Genomic DNA, 22,827 nt, shown 5'->3' with positions numbered 1-22,827 from the left:
GACTCCGGAACTCAATCCCTCTACCAATAAAGGCCAACACTCCATTGGCCTTCTTCACAACCCTATCAACCTGGGTGGCAACTTTCAGGGATCTATGTACATGGACACCTAGATCCCTCTGCTCATCCACACTTTCAAGAACTTTACCATTAGCCAAATATTCCGCATTCCTGTTATTCCTTCCAAAGTGAATCACCTCACACTTCTCTACATTAAACACCATTTGCCACCTTTCAGCCCAGCTCTGCAGCTTATCTATATCCCTCTGTAACCTGCTACATCCTTCCACACTATCGACAACACCACCGACTTTAGTATCGTCTGCAAATTTACTCACCCACCCTTCTGCGCCTTCCTCTAGGTCATTGATAAAAATGACAAACAGCAACGGCCCCAGAACAGATCCTTGTGGTACTCCACTTGTGACTGTACTCCATTCTGAACATTTCCCATCAACCACCACCCTCTGTCTTCTTTCAGCTAGCCAATTTCTGATCCACATCTCTAAATCACCCTCAATCCCCAGCCTCCGTATTCTTTGCAATAGCCTACCGTGGGGAACCTTATCAAACGCTTTGCTGAAATCCATATACACCACATCAACTGCTCTACCCTCGTCTACCTGTTCAGTCACCTTCTCAAAGAACTCAATAAGGTTTGTGAGGCATGACCTACCCTTCACAAAGCCATGCTGACTATCCCTGATCATATTATTCCTATCTAGATGATTATAAATCTTGTCTCTTATAATCCCCTCCAAGACTTTACCCACTACAGACGTGAGGCTCACCGGTCTATAGTTGCTGGGGTTGTCTCTGCTCCCCTTTTTGAACAAAGGGACCACATTTGCTGTCCTCCAGTCCTCTGGCACTATTCCTGTAGCCAATGATGACATAAAAATCAAAGCCAAAGGTCCAGCAATCTCTTCCTTGGCCTTCCAGAGAATCCTAGGATAAATCCCATCAGGTCCCGGGGACTTATCTATTTTCAGCCTGTCCAGAATTGCCAACACCCCTTCCCTACGTACCTCAATGCCATCTATTCTATTAGCCTGGGGCTTGAATACTGACGAAAAATATTCATTTAGTATCTCGCCTATCTCTTCAGACTCCACACACAATTTCCCATCCCTGTCCTTGACTGGTCCTACTCTTTCCCTAGTCATTCGCTTATTCCTGACATACCTATAGAAAGCTTTTGGGTTTTCCTTGATCCTTCCTGCCAAATACTTCTCATGTCCCCTCCTTGCTCGTCTTAGCTCTCTCTTTAGATCCTTCCTCGCTACCTTGTAACTATCCATCGCCCCAACCGAAACTTCAGACTTCATCTTCACATAGGCCTCCTTCTTCCTCTTAACAAGAGATTCCACTTCCTTGGTAAACCACGGTTCCCTCGCTCGACGCCTTCCTCCCTGTCTGACCGGTACATACTTATCAAGAACACGCAGTAGCTGATCCTTGAACAAGCCCCACTTATCCAGTGTGCCCAACACTTGCAGCCTACTTCTCCACCTTATCCCCCCAAGTCACGTCTAATGGCATCATAATTGCCCTTCCCCCAGCTATAACTCTTGCCCTGCGGTGTATACTTATCCCTTTCCATCATTAACGTAAACGTCACCGAATTGTGGTCACTGTCCCCAAAGTGCTCTCCTACCTCCAAATCCAACACCTGGCCTGGTTCATTACCCAAAACCAAATCCAACGTGGCCTCGCCTCTTGTTGGCCTGTCAACATATTGTTTCAGGAAACCCTCCTGCACACACTGTACAAAAAACGACCCATCTATTGTACTCGAACTATATCTTTTCCAGTCAATATTTGGAAAGTTAAAGTCTCCCATAATAACTACCCTGTTACTTTCGCTCATATCCAGAATCATCTTCGCCATCCTTTCCTCTACATCCCTAGAACTATTAGGAGGCCTATAAAAAACTCCCAACAGGGTGACCTCTCCTTTCCTGTTTCTAACTTCAGCCCATACTACCTCGGAAGAAGAGTCCCCATCTAGCATCCTCTCCGCCACCGTAATACTGCTCTTGACTAGCAGCGCCACACCTCCCCCTCTTTTGCCTCCTTTTCTGAGCTTACTAAAACACCTAAACCCCGGAACCTGCAACATCCATTCCTGTCCCTGCTCTATCCATGTCTCCGAAATGGCCACAACATCGAAGTCCCAGGTACCAACCCATGCTGCCAGTTCCCCTACCTTGTTTCGTATACTCCTGGCATTGAAGTAGACACACTTCAAACCACCTACCTGAACACTGGCCCCCTCCTGCGACGTCAAATCTGTGCTCCTGACCTCTATACTCTCATTCTCCCTTACCCTAAAACTACAATCCAGGTTCCCATGCCCCTGCTGCACTATCTCTCACTCCTGAAAGCCTGCTGTGAGTGCTATCTCGTTCCAGAAAGCCTGCTGTGATGGTATAACTCTCCAGAAAGCCTGCTGTGAGTGCTATCCCTCTCCAGAAAGTCTGCTGTGAGTGCTATCTTGCTCCCCAAAAGCCTGGTGAGTGCTATCTCGCTCCTCAAAAGCCTGGTGAGTGCTATCTCGCTTCCCAAAAGCCTGCTGTGAGTGGTATCTAGCTCCAGAAAGCCTGCTGTGAGGGATATCTCTCTCCAGAAACCCTGTGTGAGTGCCATCTCTCTCTCCAGAAAGCCTGCTGTGAGTGCTATCTCTCTTTAAGCCTGCTGGGAGTTCTACGACTCTCTCCATAACGCCTGCTGAGAGTGTTTTTTCTCTCTCTCCAGAAAGCCTGCAGTGAGTGCTATCTCTCTTCCAGAAAGCCTGCTGTGAGTGCTATCTCTCTCCAGAAAGCCTGCTGTGAGTGCTGTCTCTCTCTCTAAGCCTGCTGTGAGTGCTATCTCTCTCTCTAAGCCTGCTGTGAGGGCTGTCTCTCTCCAGAAAGCCTGCTGTGAGTGATATCTTGCTCCAAAAAGCCTGCTCTAAGTGCTATCTCTCTCCAGAAATCCGGCTGTGAGTGCTATCTCTCTCCAGAAAGCCTGCTGTGAGTGCTATTCTCTCTCAGAAAGCCTGCTGTGAGTGCTATCTCTCTCTCTCCAGAAAGCCTGCCCTGAGTGCCATTCCTCTCTCCAGAAAGCATTCTGTGAGTGCTATCTCGCTCTCCAGGAAGCCTGCTGTGAGTGCTATCTCACTTCAGAAAGCCTGCTGTGAGTACTATCTCGCTCCAGAAGGCTGGTGAACAGAACACCATTTCAGGCTGCAAGCTTGCTGTGAAGGAAGGTACCTTCATCTGAAACAAAGACGTTTTTTTCCTTCCACATATTTTTTTTTACCCCTGTCTAACCCTCTGTGTTTGTCTGCCTTGTGTGTTTGTGTGGGAAAGTTAAAGTGGAGAATTAGGTCATAGATAATAGTTAACAGAGATAGGGAGGGCTGGAGGAGGTTACGGAGATAGGGAGGGTTGTAGGGGGCTGGAGGAGGTTAGAGAGATAGGGAGAGTGAGAGGGACTGGAGGAGGTTACAGAGATAGGGAGGGTTGTAGGGGACTGGAGGAGGTTAGAGATAGGGAGGGTTGTAGGGGGCTGGAGGAGGTACAGAGTTAGGGAAGGTTGGAGTGGCTGGAGGACGTCACAGAGATAGAGAGGGTTGTAGAGCGGGAGGTAATCTTTGCCACTTTATAATTTGTTCTTGCAGTTTAGTGTCCTTCCCTTCCTTGGTTAACTGTGGGTAATTGATCACTTCCTAGAATCCTTCTTCCTCATTATGAATCATGAACTATTCTCAGATATATCTGTCATGCTGATAACCGTCTTTCCTGCTAAACACTTCCTCTAATCCACTCCAGCCGACTCGGCCCTCATTCCTTTGTAGTTACCTTTATTTAAATTTAGCACCGTTGTTCCTGAACCACGTTTCTCACCCTCAAACCGAACACTCCATTACATTCATGTTATGGTCACTGTTTCCTCTGGGACCTTTTACTCAGAGATTGATTATTCAGCCTGCCTCATCACACATTGCCAGATCGAAGATAGCCTGATATTTGGTTGGAGAGAGGGGTTCCTGCTACTGATCACTGTCCAGTGATCCCTGGGTGAGAGAGAGAGAGAGAGAAGGGAGATCAGCCAGGGTTCCTGCTCCTGATCACTGTCCAGTGATCCCTGGGTTAGAGAGAGAGAGGGGAAATCAGCCAGGGTTCCTGCTCCTGATCACTGTCCAGTAATCCCTGGGTTAGAGAGAGGGGAAATCAGCCAGGGTTCCTGCTCCTGATCACTGTCCAGTGATCCCTGGGTTAGAGAGAGAGAGGAAATCAGCCAGGGTTCCTGCTCCTGATCACTGTCCAGTGATCCCTGAGTTAGAGAGAGAGAGGGGAAATCAGCCAGGGTTCCTGCTCCTGATCACTGTCCAGTGATCCCTGGGTTAGAGAGAGAGAGGGGAAATCAGCCAGGGTTCCTGCTCCTGATCACTGTCCAGTGATCCCTGGGTTAGAGAGAGAGGGGAAATCAGTCAGGGCCCCTGCTCCTGATCACTGTCCAGTGATCCCTGGGTTAGAGAGAGGGTGGAAATCAGCCAGGGTTCCTGCTCCTGATCACTGTCCAGTGATCCCTGGGTTAGAGAGAGGGGGGAAATCAGTCCAGGGCACCGATTCTCACTGCGAAACTTACCGACAATACTACGTCCCTCTTCCTGCGCGAGTTTTTTAACCCTCCGTGTCGCGAGGGCGCTGTGTAGGCCGGGGTAGCCTGATGCACACCGGTAAAACCTGAGTGGAACATGTCCTCGATGAACATCAGGTTGGACCCACTAGAGTCCTCCGAACCCTGGGAGGCCTCCGGGTACAGATCAGGATGCGGTTCGGACGCTGGGCGGAGTTCAGGACACGAGCTCGGCAGCCTGCACGAGGGCGAACTCACTAATTCGCGCACCGGAGATCCGACAGAAGAGTAGCAGTCAATGACCTGTCAGAGGTAAGGGAGACATTGGTTAACCAGAGAATAACAGAGGCTGGGCGGGATTCTCTGATCCTGAGGCTAAGCGTTTTACGACGGCGTGGACATGCCCCGAGGATCAGCGGTCCTGCGCCGCACAGAGGGCCAGCACGGCACTGGAGAGCCTCGCGCTGCTCCAGCTGCCGATACCAGCGTTAAACGACCGCCGCGAACTCGTGCATGCGCCACGACCAGCGCGATCTCGCACAAGCGCGCTCGTTGCCTTCTCCGCGCCGGCCCCGACGCAACATCGCGTAGAGCTACAGGGGCTCGGTGTGGAAGAACGTAGGCCCCTGCCAGGAGAAGCCCGACCGCCGATCGCGGGCCAGGCCATGGGGGAGGCCCCCCTCCCCGCCCCGGACCTACCCCCACCAGGCTGCGCCCCGTTGCAGGATGAACGGCGAGGTCCTGCCGGGGAGGTCCACACGTGGACATTCCCGGCGGGACTCGGCGGACACTCGGCCCATCGCGCGGGGAGAATCGCCGGTTGGGGGGGGGGGGGCGTAGAGCCCCCAATGGTGCCGGAGCTGCGTCGCATTGCCTTCTTCCAGACCCTTCAATCAGGCAGAAGGTACAGAAGTCATAAGAGCCGCACATCCAGACATAGTAACAGTTTCTTCCCCACAACTACCAGACTCCTCAACGACTCCCCCCCTCAGACTGATCTGTTCCCTGTAAGACTCCCTGTGCTGCTCTTGCTCATGGATTTGCTTTGTTTGGCCCCTTGTTCCAATCACGGTTTGTCGATGTACCATTTGTCAATGTTCTCTGTCGATTATTCTTTTGTCGACGATGTGCGTACTGTGTACGTTCCCTCGTCTGCAGAAAAATACATTTCACTGTACTTCGGTACACATGACAAATTACAGTACGTGCTTCAGGGAACGCATTGATACCACGGTGGAGGTGGCGCAGACTCGCGATTTGGCGTCAAATCGGCACCCGCAGATCTCTCGGTCTGCTGTTCTGGTTATTATAGAGAATAACAGTCTGTGTATACTATTGAGAATAACAGCCCCTGTGTATATTATAGAGAATGACAGCCGCTTTGTATATTATAGAGAATAGCAGTCTCTGTGTATATGATAGAGAATAACAGTCTCTGTGTATGTTATAGAGAATAACAGTCCCTGAGTATATTATAGAGAATAACAGCCGCTGTGTATATTATAGAGAATAACAGTCCCTGTGTATATTATAGAGAATAACAGTTCCTGTGTATATTATAGAGAATAACAGTCCCTGAGTATATTATAGAGAGTAACAGTCTCTGTGTATATTATAGTGAAGAACAGTCTCTGTGTATATTACAGAGAATAACATACCTTGTGTATATTGTAGAGAATAACAGCCCCTGTGTATATGATAGAGAATGACAGCCGCTTTGTATATGATAGAGAATAACAGTCTTTGTGTATATTATAGAGAATAACTGTCCCTGTGTTTATTATAGAGAATAACAGCCTCTGTGTATATTTATAGAGAAGAACAGTCTCTGTGTATATTATAGAGAATAACAGTCCCTGTGTATATTATAGAGAATAACAACCCCTGTGTATATTATAGAGAATAACAGTCCCTGTGTATATTAAAGAGAATAACAGCCGCCGTGTATATTATAGAGAATAACAGTCCCTGTGTATATTATAGAGAATAACAGGCTCTGTGTATATTATGGAGAATAACAGCCACTGAGTATATTATAGAGAATAACAGTCTCTGTGTATATTTATAGAGAAGAACAGTCTCTGTGTATATTATAGAGAATAACAGTCCCTGTGTATATTATAGAGAATAACAGCCGCCGTGTATATTATAGAGAATAACAGTCCCTGTGTATATTATAGGGAATAACAGTCTGTGTATATTATAGAGAATAACAGTCTCTGTGTATATTATAGAGAAGAACAGCCCCTGTGTATATTATAGAGAATAACAGTCCCTGTGTATAATATAGAGAATAACAGTCCCTGTGTATATTATAGAGAATAACAGGCTCTGTGTATATTATGGAGAATAACAGCCACTGAGTATATTATAGAGAATAACAGTCTCTGTGTATATTTATAGAGAAGAACAGTCTCTGTGTATATTATAGAGAATAACAGTCCCTGTGTATATTATAGAGAATAACAGCCGCCGTGTATATTATAGAGAATAACAGTCCCTGTGTATATTATAGGGAATAACAGTCTGTGTATATTATAGAGAATAACAGTCTCTGTGTATATTATAGAGAAGAACAGCCCCTGTGTATATTATAGAGAATAACAGTCCCTGTGTATATTATAGAGAATAACAGACCCTGTGTATATTATAGAGAATAACAGTCTCTGACTATTATAGGGAATAACAGTCCCGGTGTATATTATAGAGAATAACAGCCCCTGTGTATATTATAGTGAATAACAGTCTGTGTATATTATAGGGAATAACAGTCCCGGTGTATATTATAGAGAATAACAGTCTCTGTGTATATTATAGAGAATAACAGACCCTGTGTATATAATAGAGAATAACAGTCTCTGTAGATTATAGAGAATAACAGTCCCTGTGTATATTACAGAGAATAACAGTCTCTGTGTATATTATAGAAAATAACAGCCCCTGTGTCTATTATAGAGAATAACAGCCCCTGTGTATATTATAGAGAATAACAGCCCCTGTGTATATTATAGAGAACAACAGTCCCTGTGGATATTATAGAGAATAACAGTCCCTGTGTATATTATTGAGAATAACAGTACCTGAGTATATTATAGAGAGTAACAGTCTCTGTGTATATTATAGTGAAGAACAGTCTCTGTGTATATTATAGAGAATAACAGCCGCTCTGTATATTATAGAGAATAACAGTCCATGTGTATATTATAGAGACTAACAGTCCCTGTGTATATCATAGCGAATAACAGTCCCTGAGTATATTATAGAGAGTAACAGTCTCTGTGTATATTATAGTGAAGAACAGCCTCTGTGTATATTAGAGAGACTAACAGCCTCAGTGTATATAATAGAGAATAGCAGTCTCTGTGTATATTATAGAGCATAATGACAGCCGCTTTGTATATTATAGAGAATAACAGTCTCTGTGTATATGATAGAGAATAACAGTCTCTGTGTATATTATAGAGGATAACAGTCCCTGTGTTTATTATTGACAATAACTGTTCTTGTGTATATTATAGAGAATAACAGTCCTTGTGTATATTACAGAGAATAACAACCGCTGTGTTTTTCTAGAGAATAATAGTCTGTGTGTATATTATAGAGAATACAGTCCCTGTGTATCTTATAGAGAATAACAGTCCCTGTGTATATTATAGAGAATAACAGACCCTGTGTATATTATAGAGAATAACAGTCTGTGTGTATATTTATAAACAATAACAGTCCTTGTGTATATTATAGAGAATACAGTCCCTGGGTATATTATAGAGAAAACAGTCCCTGTGTATATTATAGAGAATAACAGTCTGTGTATATTATAGAGAATAACAGCCCCTCTGTATACTATGAAGAATAACAGTCTCCGTGTATATTATAGAGAATAACAGTCCCTGTGTATATTATAGAGAATAACAGGCCATGTGTAGATCATTGAGAATAACAGTCCCTGTGTATATTCCAGAGAATAACAGACCCTGTGTATATTATAGAGAATGACAGCCGCTGTGTATATTATAGAGAATAACAGCCCCTGTGTATATTATAGAGAATAACAGCCCCTGTGTATAGTCTAGAGAATAACAGCCCCTGTGTATATTATAGAGAAAATCAGACCCTGTGTATATTATAGAGAATAACAGTCCCTGTGCATATTATAGAGAATAACAGACCGTGTATATTATAGAGAATAACAGTCTCTGTGTATATTATAGAGAATAACAGTCTCTGTGTATATCATAGAGAATAACAGTCCCGGTGTATATTATAGAGAATAACAGACCCTGTGTATATAATAGAGAATAACAGTCTCTCTATATTATAGAGAATAACAGTCCCTGTGTATATTACAGAGAATAACAGTCTCTGTGTATATTATAGAGAATAACAGCCCCTGTGTATATTATAGAGAATAACAGCCCCTGTGTATATTATGGAGAATAACAGCCCCTGAGTATATTATCGAGAATGACAGCCGCTTTGTATATTATAGAGAATAGCAGTCTCTGTGTATATGATAGAGAATAACAGTCTCTGTGTATATTATAGAGAATAACAGTCCCTGAGTATATTATAGAGAGTAACAGTCTCTGCGTATATTCTAGTGAAGAACAGTCTCTGTGTATATTATAGAGAATAACAGCCGCTGTGTATATGAGAGAATAACAGTCCCTGTGTATATTATAGAGAATAACAGTCCCTGTGTATATTATAGAGAACAACAGTCCCTGTGTATATTGTAGAGAATAACAGTCCCTGTGTATATTATAGAGAATTCTGTGTGTATATTATAGAGAATAACAGTCTGTGTATATTATAGAGAATAACAGCCTCTGTGTATATTATAGAGAATAGCAGCCCCTGTGTATATTATAGAGAATAACAGTCCCTGTGTATATTATAGAGAATAACAGCCGCCGTGTATATTATAGAGAATAACAGTCCCTGTGTATATTATAGGGAATAACAGTCTGTGTATATTATAGAGAATAACAGTCTCTGTGTATATTATAGAGAAGAACAGCCCCTGTGTATATTATAGAGAATAACAGTCCCTGTGTATAATATAGAGAATAACAGTCCCTGTGTATATTATAGAGAATAACAGGCTCTGTGTATATTATGGAGAATAACAGCCACTGAGTATATTATAGAGAATAACAGTCTCTGTGTATATTTATAGAGAAGAACAGTCTCTGTGTATATTATAGAGAATAACAGTCCCTGTGTATATTATAGAGAATAACAGCCGCCGTGTATATTATAGAGAATAACAGTCCCTGTGTATATTATAGGGAATAACAGTCTGTGTATATTATAGAGAATAACAGTCTCTGTGTATATTATAGAGAAGAACAGCCCCTGTGTATATTATAGAGAATAACAGTCCCTGTGTATATTATAGAGAATAACAGACCCTGTGTATATTATAGAGAATAACAGTCTCTGACTATTATAGGGAATAACAGTCCCGGTGTATATTATAGAGAATAACAGCCCCTGTGTATATTATAGTGAATAACAGTCTGTGTATATTATAGGGAATAACAGTCCCGGTGTATATTATAGAGAATAACAGTCTCTGTGTATATTATAGAGAATAACAGACCCTGTGTATATAATAGAGAATAACAGTCTCTGTAGATTATAGAGAATAACAGTCCCTGTGTATATTACAGAGAATAACAGTCTCTGTGTATATTATAGAAAATAACAGCCCCTGTGTCTATTATAGAGAATAACAGCCCCTGTGTATATTATAGAGAATAACAGCCCCTGTGTATATTATAGAGAACAACAGTCCCTGTGGATATTATAGAGAATAACAGTCCCTGTGTATATTATTGAGAATAACAGTACCTGAGTATATTATAGAGAGTAACAGTCTCTGTGTATATTATAGTGAAGAACAGTCTCTGTGTATATTATAGAGAATAACAGCCGCTCTGTATATTATAGAGAATAACAGTCCATGTGTATATTATAGAGACTAACAGTCCCTGTGTATATCATAGCGAATAACAGTCCCTGAGTATATTATAGAGAGTAACAGTCTCTGTGTATATTATAGTGAAGAACAGCCTCTGTGTATATTAGAGAGACTAACAGCCTCAGTGTATATAATAGAGAATAGCAGTCTCTGTGTATATTATAGAGCATAATGACAGCCGCTTTGTATATTATAGAGAATAACAGTCTCTGTGTATATGATAGAGAATAACAGTCTCTGTGTATATTATAGAGGATAACAGTCCCTGTGTTTATTATTGACAATAACTGTTCTTGTGTATATTATAGAGAATAACAGTCCTTGTGTATATTACAGAGAATAACAACCGCTGTGTTTTTCTAGAGAATAATAGTCTGTGTGTATATTATAGAGAATACAGTCCCTGTGTATCTTATAGAGAATAACAGTCCCTGTGTATATTATAGAGAATAACAGACCCTGTGTATATTATAGAGAATAACAGTCTGTGTGTATATTTATAAACAATAACAGTCCTTGTGTATATTATAGAGAATACAGTCCCTGGGTATATTATAGAGAAAACAGTCCCTGTGTATATTATAGAGAATAACAGTCTGTGTATATTATAGAGAATAACAGCCCCTCTGTATACTATGAAGAATAACAGTCTCCGTGTATATTATAGAGAATAACAGTCCCTGTGTATATTATAGAGAATAACAGGCCATGTGTAGATCATTGAGAATAACAGTCCCTGTGTATATTCCAGAGAATAACAGACCCTGTGTATATTATAGAGAATGACAGCCGCTGTGTATATTATAGAGAATAACAGCCCCTGTGTATATTATAGAGAATAACAGCCCCTGTGTATAGTCTAGAGAATAACAGCCCCTGTGTATATTATAGAGAAAATCAGACCCTGTGTATATTATAGAGAATAACAGTCCCTGTGCATATTATAGAGAATAACAGACCGTGTATATTATAGAGAATAACAGTCTCTGTGTATATTATAGAGAATAACAGTCTCTGTGTATATCATAGAGAATAACAGTCCCGGTGTATATTATAGAGAATAACAGACCCTGTGTATATAATAGAGAATAACAGTCTCTCTATATTATAGAGAATAACAGTCCCTGTGTATATTACAGAGAATAACAGTCTCTGTGTATATTATAGAGAATAACAGCCCCTGTGTATATTATAGAGAATAACAGCCCCTGTGTATATTATGGAGAATAACAGCCCCTGAGTATATTATCGAGAATGACAGCCGCTTTGTATATTATAGAGAATAGCAGTCTCTGTGTATATGATAGAGAATAACAGTCTCTGTGTATATTATAGAGAATAACAGTCCCTGAGTATATTATAGAGAGTAACAGTCTCTGCGTATATTCTAGTGAAGAACAGTCTCTGTGTATATTATAGAGAATAACAGCCGCTGTGTATATGAGAGAATAACAGTCCCTGTGTATATTATAGAGAATAACAGTCCCTGTGTATATTATAGAGAACAACAGTCCCTGTGTATATTGTAGAGAATAACAGTCCCTGTGTATATTATAGAGAATTCTGTGTGTATATTATAGAGAATAACAGTCTGTGTATATTATAGAGAATAACAGCCTCTGTGTATATTATAGAGAATAGCAGCCCCTGTGTATATTATAGAGAATAACAGTCCCTGTGTAGATTATAGAGATTAACAGACTGTGTATATAATAGAGAATAACAGTCCCTGTGTATATTATAGAGAATAACTGTCTATGTCTATTATAGAGAATAACAATCCCTGTGTATGTTATAGAGAATAACAGTCCCTGAGTATATTATAGAGAATAACAGCCGCTGTGTATATTATAGAGAATAACAGTCCCTGTGTATATTATAGAGAATAACAGTTCCTGTGTATATTATAGAGAATAACAGTCCCTGAGTATATTATAGAGAGTAACAGTCTCTGTGTATATTATAGTGAAGAACAGTCTCTGTGTATATTACAGAGAATAACATACCTTGTGTATATTGTAGAGAATAACAGCCCCTGTGTATATGATAGAGAATGACAGCCGCTTTGTATATGATAGAGAATAACAGTCTTTGTGTATATTATAGAGAATAACTGTCCCTGTGTTTATTATAGAGAATAACAGCCTCTGTGTATATTTATAGAGAAGAACAGTCTCTGTGTATATTATAGAGAATAACAGTCCCTGTGTATATTATAGAGAATAACAACCCCTGTGTATATTATAGAGAATAACAGTCCCTGTGTATATTAAAGAGAATAACAGCCGCCGTGTATATTATAGAGAATAACAGTCCCTGTGTATATTATAGAGAATAACAGGCTCTGTGTATATTATGGAGAATAACAGCCACTGAGTATATTATAGAGAATAACAGTCTCTGTGTATATTTATAGAGAAGAACAGTCTCTGTGTATATTATAGAGAATAACAGTCCCTGTGTATATTATAGAGAATAACAGCCGCCGTGTATATTATAGAGAATAACAGTCCCTGTGTATATTATAGGGAATAACAGTCTGTGTATATTATAGAGAATAACAGTCTCTGTGTATATTATAGAGAAGAACAGCCCCTGTGTATATTATAGAGAATAACAGTCCCTGTGTATAATATAGAGAATAACAGTCCCTGTGTATATTATAGAGAATAACAGGCTCTGTGTATATTATGGAGAATAACAGCCACTGAGTATATTATAGAGAATAACAGTCTCTGTGTATATTTATAGAGAAGAACAGTCTCTGTGTATATTATAGAGAATAACAGTCCCTGTGTATATTATAGAGAATAACAGCCGCCGTGTATATTATAGAGAATAACAGTCCCTGTGTATATTATAGGGAATAACAGTCTGTGTATATTATAGAGAATAACAGTCTCTGTGTATATTATAGAGAAGAACAGCCCCTGTGTATATTATAGAGAATAACAGTCCCTGTGTATATTATAGAGAATAACAGACCCTGTGTATATTATAGAGAATAACAGTCTCTGACTATTATAGGGAATAACAGTCCCGGTGTATATTATAGAGAATAACAGCCCCTGTGTATATTATAGTGAATAACAGTCTGTGTATATTATAGGGAATAACAGTCCCGGTGTATATTATAGAGAATAACAGTCTCTGTGTATATTATAGAGAATAACAGACCCTGTGTATATAATAGAGAATAACAGTCTCTGTAGATTATAGAGAATAACAGTCCCTGTGTATATTACAGAGAATAACAGTCTCTGTGTATATTATAGAAAATAACAGCCCCTGTGTCTATTATAGAGAATAACAGCCCCTGTGTATATTATAGAGAATAACAGCCCCTGTGTATATTATAGAGAACAACAGTCCCTGTGGATATTATAGAGAATAACAGTCCCTGTGTATATTATTGAGAATAACAGTACCTGAGTATATTATAGAGAGTAACAGTCTCTGTGTATATTATAGTGAAGAACAGTCTCTGTGTATATTATAGAGAATAACAGCCGCTCTGTATATTATAGAGAATAACAGTCCATGTGTATATTATAGAGACTAACAGTCCCTGTGTATATCATAGCGAATAACAGTCCCTGAGTATATTATAGAGAGTAACAGTCTCTGTGTATATTATAGTGAAGAACAGCCTCTGTGTATATTAGAGAGACTAACAGCCTCAGTGTATATAATAGAGAATAGCAGTCTCTGTGTATATTATAGAGCATAATGACAGCCGCTTTGTATATTATAGAGAATAACAGTCTCTGTGTATATGATAGAGAATAACAGTCTCTGTGTATATTATAGAGGATAACAGTCCCTGTGTTTATTATTGACAATAACTGTTCTTGTGTATATTATAGAGAATAACAGCTGCTGTGTATATTATAGAGAATAACAGTCCTTGTGTATATTACAGAGAATAACAACCGCTGTGTTTTTCGAGAGAATAATAGTCTGTGTGTATATTATAGAGAATACAGTCCCTGTGTATCTTATAGAGAATAACAGTCCCTGTGTATATTATAGAGAATAACAGACCCTGTGTATATTATAGAGAATAACAGTCTGTGTGTATATTTATAAACAATAACAGTCCTTGTGTATATTATAGAGAATACAGTCCCTGGGTATATTATAGAGAAAACAGTCCCTGTGTATATTATAGAGAATAACAGTCTGTGTATATTATAGAGAATAACAGCCCCTCTGTATACTATGAAGAATAACAGTCTCCGTGTATATTATAGAGAATAACAGTCCCTGTGTATATTATAGAGAATAACAGGCCATGTGTAGATCATTGAGAATAACAGTCCCTGTGTATATTCCAGAGAATAACATACCCTGTGTATATTATAGAGAATGACAGCCGCTGTGTATATTATAGAGAATAACAGCCCCTGTGTATATTATAGAGAATAACAGCCCCTGTGTATAGTCTAGAGAATAACAGCCCCTGTGTATATTATAGAGAAAATCAGACCCTGTGTATATTATAGAGAATAACAGTCCCTGTGCATATTATAGAGAATAACAGACCGTGTATATTATAGAGAATAACAGTCTCTGTGTATATTATAGAGAATAACAGTCTCTGTGTATATCATAGAGAATAACAGTCCCGGTGTATATTATAGAGAATAACAGACCCTGTGTATATAATAGAGAATAACAGTCTCTCTATATTATAGAGAATAACAGTTCCTGTGTATATTACAGAGAATAACAGTCTCTGTGTATATTATAGAGAATAACAGCCCCTGTGTATATTATAGAGAATAACAGCCCCTGTGTATATTATGGAGAATAACAGCCCCTGTGTATATTATAGAGAACAACAGTCCCTGTGGATATTGTAGAGAATAACAGTCCCTGTGTATATTATAGAGAATAACAGTCTGTGTGTGTATTATAGAGAATAACAGTCTGAGTATATTATAGAGAATAACAGTCTGTGTATATTATAGAGAATAACAGCCCCTCTGTATACTATGAAGAATAACAGTCTCCGTGTATATTATAGAGAATAACAGTCCCTGTGTATATTATAGAGAATAACAGGCCATGTGTAGATCATTGAGAATAACAGTCCCTGTGTATATTCCAGAGAATAACAGACCCTGTGTATATTATAGAGAATGACAGCCGCTGTGTATATTATAGAGAATAACAGCCCCTGTGTATATTATAGAGAATAACAGCCCCTGTGTATAGTCTAGAGAATAACAGCCCCTGTGTATATTATAGAGAAAATCAGACCCTGTGTATATTATAGAGAATAACAGTCCCTGTGCATATTATAGAGAATAACAGACCCTGTATATTATAGAGAATAACAGTCTCTGTGTATATTATAGAGAATAACAGTCTCTGTGTATATCATAGAGAATAACAGTCCCGGTGTATATTATAGAGAATAACAGACCCTGTGTATATAATAGAGAATAACAGTCTCTCTATATTATAGAGAATAACAGTCCCTGTGTATATTACAGAGAATAACAGTCTCTGTGTATATTATAGAGAATAACAGCCCCTGTGTATATTATAGAGAATAACAGCCCCTGTGTATATTATGGAGAATAACAGCCCCTGTGTATATTATAGAGAACAACAGTCCCTGTGGATATTGTAGAGAATAACAGTCCCTGTGTATATTATAGAGAATAACAGTCTGTGTGTGTATTATAGAGAATAACAGTCTGAGTATATTATAGAGAATAACAGCCTCTGTGTATATTATAGAGAACAACAGCCCCTGTGTATATTATAGAGAATAACAGTCTCTGTGTATATTTATAGAGAAGAACAGTCTCTGTGTATATTATAGAGAATAACAGTCCCTGTGTATATTATAGAGAATAACAGCCGCCGTGTATATTATAGAGAATAACAGTCCCTGTGTATATTATAGGGAATAACAGTCTGTGTATATTATAGAGAATAACAGTCTCTGTGTATATTATAGAGAAGAACAGCCCCTGTGTATATTATAGAGAATAACAGTCCCTGTGTATATTATAGAGAATAACAGTCCCTGTGTATATTATAGAGAATAACAGACCCTGTGTATATTATAGAGAATAACAGTCTCTGACTATTATAGGGAATAACAGTCCCGGTGTATATTATAGAGAATAACAGCCCCTGTGTATATTATAGTGAATAACAGTCTGTGTATATTATAGGGAATAACAGTCCCGGTGTATATTATAGAGAATAACAGTCTCTGTGTATATTATAGAGAATAACAGACCCTGTGTATATAATAGAGAATAACAGTCTCTGTAGATTATAGAGAATAACAGTCCCTGTGTATATTACAGAGAATAACAGTCTCTGTGTATATTATAGAAAATAACAGCCCCTGTGTCTATTATAGAGAATAACAGCCCCTGTGTATATTATAGAGAATAACAGCCCCTGTGTATATTATAGAGAACAACAGTCCCTGTGGATATTATAGAGAATAACAGTCCCTGTGTATATTATTGAGAATAACAGTACCTGAGTATATTATAGAGAGTAACAGTCTCTGTGTATATTATAGTGAAGAACAGTCTCTGTGTATATTATAGAGAATAACAGCCGCTCTGTATATTATAGAGAATAACAGTCCATGTGTATATTATAGAGACTAACAGTCCCTGTGTATATCATAGCGAATAACAGTCCCTGAGTATATTATAGAGAGTAACAGTCTCTGTGTATATTATAGTGAAGAACAGCCTCTGTGTATATTAGAGAGACTAACAGCCTCAGTGTATATAATAGAGAATAGCAGTCTCTGTGTATATTATAGAGCATAATGACAGCCGCTTTGTATATTATAGAGAATAACAGTCTCTGTGTATATGATAGAGAATAACAGTCTCTGTGTATATTATAGAGGATAACAGTCCCTGTGTTTATTATTGACAATAACTGTTCTTGTGTATATTATAGAGAATAACAGCTGCTGTGTATATTATAGAGAATAACAGTCCTTGTGTATATTACAGAGAATAACAACCGCTGTGTTTTTCGAGAGAATAATAGTCTGTGTGTATATTATAGAGAATACAGTCCCTGTGTATCTTATAGAGAATAACAGTCCCTGTGTATATTATAGAGAATAACAGACCCTGTGTATATTATAGAGAATAACAGTCTGTGTGTATATTTATAAACAATAACAGTCCTTGTGTATATTATAGAGAATACAGTCCCTGGGTATATTATAGAGAAAACAGTCCCTGTGTTTATTATAGAGAATAACAGTCTGTGTATATTATAGAGAATAACAGCCCCTCTGTATACTATGAAGAATAACAGTCTCCGTGTATATTATAGAGAATAACAGTCCCTGTGTATATTATAGAGAATAACAGGCCATGTGTAGATCATTGAGAATAACAGTCCCTATGTATATTCCAGAGAATAACAGACCCTGTGTATATTATAGAGAATGACAGCCGCTGTGTATATTATAGAGAATAACAGCCCCTGTGTATATTATAGAGAATAACAGCCCCTGTGTATAGTCTAGAGAATAACAGCCCCTGTGTATATTATAGACAAAATCAGACCCTGTGTATATTATAGAGAATAACAGTCCCTGTGCATATTATAGAGAATAACAGACCGTGTATATTATAGAGAATAACAGTCTCTGTGTATATTATAGAGAATAACAGTCTCTGTGTATATCATAGAGAATAACAGTCCCGGTGTATATTATAGAGAATAACAGACCCTGTGTATATAATAGAGAATAACAGTCTCTCTATATTATAGAGAATAACAGTCCCTGTGTATATTACAGAGAATAACAGTCTCTGTGTATATTATAGAGAATAACAGCCCCTGTGTATATTATAGAGAATAACAGCCCCTGTGTATATTATGGAGAATAACAGCCCCTGTGTATATTATAGAGAACAACAGTCCCTGTGGATATTGTAGAGAATAACAGTCCCTGTGTATATTATAGAGAATAACAGTCTGTGTGTGTATTATAGAGAATAACAGTCTGAGTATATTATAGAGAATAACAGCCTCTGTGTATATTATAGAGAACAACAGCCCCTGTGTATATTATAGAGAATAACAGTCTCTGTGTATATCATAGAGAATAACAGTCCCGGTGTATATTATAGAGAATAAGTGCCCCATGTATATTATAGAGAATAACAGACCCTGTGTATATTATAAAGAATAACAGTCTCTGTATATTATAGAGATTAACAGCCTCTGTGTATATTACAGAGAATAACAGCCTCTGTGTATATTAGAGAGACTAACAGCCTCAGTGTATATTATAGAGAATAGCAGTCTCTGTGTATATTATAGAGCATAATAGCCGCTGTGCATATTATAGAGAACAGTCCTTGTGTATATTATAGAGAATAACAGCCGCTGTGTATATTATAGAGAATAACAGTCCTTGTGTATATTATAGAGAATAACAGTCCCTGTGTATATTATAGAGAATAACAGTCCCTGTGTATATTATAAAGAATAACAGTCCTTGTGTATATAATAGAGAATAACAGCTGCTGTGTATATTATAGGGAATAACAGTCCCTGTGTATATTACAGAGAATAACAGTCCCGGTGTATATCATAGAGAATAACAGTCCCTGTGTTTATCATAGAGAATAACAGTCTCTGTGTATATTATAGAGAATAACAGTCTCTGTGTATATTATAGAGAATAACAGTCCTTGTGTATATTATAGAGACTAACAGACCCTGTGTATATTATAGAGAATAACAGTCCCTGTGTACATTATAGGGAATAACAGTCCCTGTGGATATTATAGAGAATAACAGTCCCTGTGTATATTATAGTGAAGAACAGTCCCGTTGTATATTATTGAGAATAACAGCCCCTATGTATATTATAGAGAATAACAGTCCCTGTGTATATTATAGAGAATAACAGTCTCTGTGTATATTATAGAGAATAACAGTCCTTGTGTATATTATAGAGACTAACAGACCCTGTGTATATTATAGAGAATAACAGTCCCTGTGTACATTATAGAGACTAGCAGCCCCTGTGTATATTATAGAGAATAACAGTCTCTGTGTATATTATAGAGAATAACAGTCTGTGTATATTAGAGAGAATAACAGTCCCTGTGTATGTTATAGAGAATAACTGTCTGTGTATATTATAGAGAATAATAGTCTATGTGTATATTGTAGAGTATAACAGCCCCTGTGTATATTATAGAGAATAACAGTCCCTGTGTATATTATAGAGAATAACAGTCCCTGTGTATATTATAGAGAATAACAGACCCTGTGTATATTATAGAGAATAACAGTCTCTGACTATTATAGGGAATAACAGTCCCGGTGTATATTATAGAGAATAACAGCCCCTGTGTATATTATAGTGAATAACAGTCTGTGTATATTATAGGGAATAACAGTCCCGGTGTATATTATAGAGAATAACAGTCTCTGTGTATATTATAGAGAATAACAGACCCTGTGTATATAATAGAGAATAACAGTCTCTCTATATTATAGAGAATAACAGTCCCTGTGTATATTACAGAGAATAACAGTCTCTGTGTATATTATAGAGAATAACAGCCCCTGTGTATATTATAGAGAATAACAGCCCCTGTGTATATTATAGAGAATAACAGCCCCTGTGTATATTATAGAGAACAACAGTCCCTGTGGATATTGTAGAGAATAACAGTCCCTGTGTATATTATAGAGAATAACAGTCTGTGTGTGTATTATAGAGAATAACAGTCTGAGTATATTATAGAGAACAACAGCCCCTGTGTATATTATAGAGAATAACAGTCCCTGTGTATATTATAGAGAATAACTGTCTGTGTATATTATAGAGAATAACAGTCCCTGTGTATATTATTGAGAATAACAGTCCCTGAGTATATTATAGAGAGTAACAGTCTCTGTGTATATTATAGTGAAGAACAGTCTCTGTGTATATTATAGAGAATAACAGCTTGTGTATATTATAGAGAATAACAGTCCATGTGTATATTATAGAGACTAACAGTCCCTGTGTATATCATAGCGAATAACAGTCCCTGAGTATATTATAGAGAGTAACAGTCTCTGTGTATATTATAGTGAAGAACAGTCTCTGTGTATATTACAGAGAATAACAGACGCTGTGTATATTATAGAGAATAACAGCCCCTGTGTATATTATAGAGAATGACAGCCGCTTTGTATATTATAGAGAATAACAGTCTCTGTGTATATGATAGAGAATAACAGTCTCTGTGTATATTATAGAGAATAACAGTCCCTGTGTTTATTATTGACAATAACTGTCCTTGTGTATAGTATAGAGAATAACAGCTGCTGTGTATATTATAGATAATAACAGTCCTTGTGTATATTACAGAGAATAACAGCCGCTGTGTTTTTCTAGAGAATAATCGTCTGTGTGTATATTATAGAGAATACAGTCCCTGTGTATCTTATAGAGAATAACAGTCCCTGTGTATATTATAGAGAATAACAGTCTGTGTGTATATTATAGAGAATAACAGGCCATGTGTATATCATAGAGAATAACAGTCCCTGTGTATATTCCAGAGAATAACAGACCCTGTGTATATTATAGAGAATGACAGCCGCTGTGTATATTATAGAGAATAACAGGTCTGTGTATATTATAGAGAATAACAGCCCCTGTGTATATTCTAGAGAATAACAGCCCCTGTGTATATTATAGAGAAAATCAGACCCTGTGTATATTATAGAGAATAACAGTCCCTATGCATATTATAGAGAATAACAGACCGTGTATATTATAGAGAATAACAGTCTCTGTGTATATTATAGAGAATAACAGTCCCTGTGTATATTATAAAGAATAACAGTCCTTGTGTACATAATAGAGAATAACAGCTGCTGTGTATATTATAGGGAATAACAGTCCCTGTGTATATTACAGAGAATAACAGTCCCGGTGTATATCATAGAGAATAACAGTCCCTGTGTTTATCATAGAGAATAACAGTCTCTGTGTATATTATAGAGAATAACAGTCTCTGTGTATATTATAGAGAATAACAGTCCTTGTGTATATTATAGAGACTAACAGACCCTGTGTATATTATAGAGAATAACAGTCCCTGTGTACATTATAGGGAATAACAGTCCCTGTGTCTATTATAGAGAATAACAGTCCCTGTGTATATCGTAGAGAATAACAGTCTCTGTGTATATTATAGAGAATAACAGTCTCTGTGTATATTATAGAGAATAACAGTCTCTGTGTATATTATAGAGATAACAGTCCTTGTGTATATTATAGAGACTAACAGTCCCTGTGTACATTATAGAGAATAACAGCCCCTGTGTATATTATAGAGAACAACAGTCCCTGTGGATATTGTAGAGAATAACAGTCCCTGTGTATATTATAGAGAATCACAGTCTGTGTGTGAATTATAGAGAATAACAGTCTGAGTATATTATAGAGAATAACAGCCTCTGTGTATATTATAGAGAATAACAGCCCCTGTGTATATTATAGAGAATAACAGCCCCTGTGTATATTATAGAGAATAACAGTCCCTGTGTATATTATAGAGAATAACAGTCTGTGTATATTATAAAGAACAACAGTCCCTGTGTATATTATAGAGAATAACTGTCTGTGTATATTATAGAGAATAACAGTCCCTGTGTATATTATTGAGAATAACAGTCCCTGAGTATATTATAGAGAGTAACAGTCTCTGTGTATATTATAGTGAAGAACAGTCTCTGTGTATATTACAGAGAATAACAGACCCCGTGTATATTATAGAGAATAACAGCCCCTGTGTATATTATAGAGAATGACAGCCGCTTTGTATATTATAGAGAATAACAGTCTCTGTGTATATGATAGAGAATAACAGTCTCTGTGTATATTATAGAGAATAACAGTCCCTGTGTTTATTATTGACAATAACTGTCCTTGTGTATAGTATAGAGAATAACAGCTGCTGTGTATATTATAGAGAATAACAGTCCTTGTGTATATTACAGAGAATAACAGCCGCTGTGTTTTTCTAGAGAATAATAGTCTGTGTGTATATTATAGAGAATACAGTCCCTGTGTATCTTATAGAGAATAACAGTCCCTGTGTATATTATAGAGAATAACAGCCCTTGTGTATATTACAGAGAATAACAGCCGCTGTGTTTTTCTAGAGAATAATAGTCTGTGTGTAT

At 37.9% G+C, this 22,827-nt stretch overlaps 1 protein-coding gene across 2 annotated transcripts in view; it reads right to left on the bottom strand.

Moving 5' to 3' along the window:
- Positions 1–22,827, bottom strand: part of LOC140418133 (uncharacterized protein C14orf93 homolog) — a 94,304-nt gene that overhangs the window by 58,539 nt on the left and 12,938 nt on the right. For both annotated transcript variants that reach the window (XM_072501548.1, XM_072501547.1), the window contains exon 3: positions 4,635–4,928. In XM_072501548.1, coding sequence (XP_072357649.1) covers positions 4,635–4,928 — 294 coding nt within the window. The remainder of the gene's footprint in view (positions 1–4,634; positions 4,929–22,827) is intronic.

This window comes from Scyliorhinus torazame, chromosome 5 (assembly GCF_047496885.1).
Source record: "Scyliorhinus torazame isolate Kashiwa2021f chromosome 5, sScyTor2.1, whole genome shotgun sequence".
Classification (NCBI taxonomy): Eukaryota; Metazoa; Chordata; class Chondrichthyes; order Carcharhiniformes; family Scyliorhinidae; genus Scyliorhinus; species Scyliorhinus torazame.
This window is presented reverse-complemented; position numbering and strand designations above follow the sequence as displayed.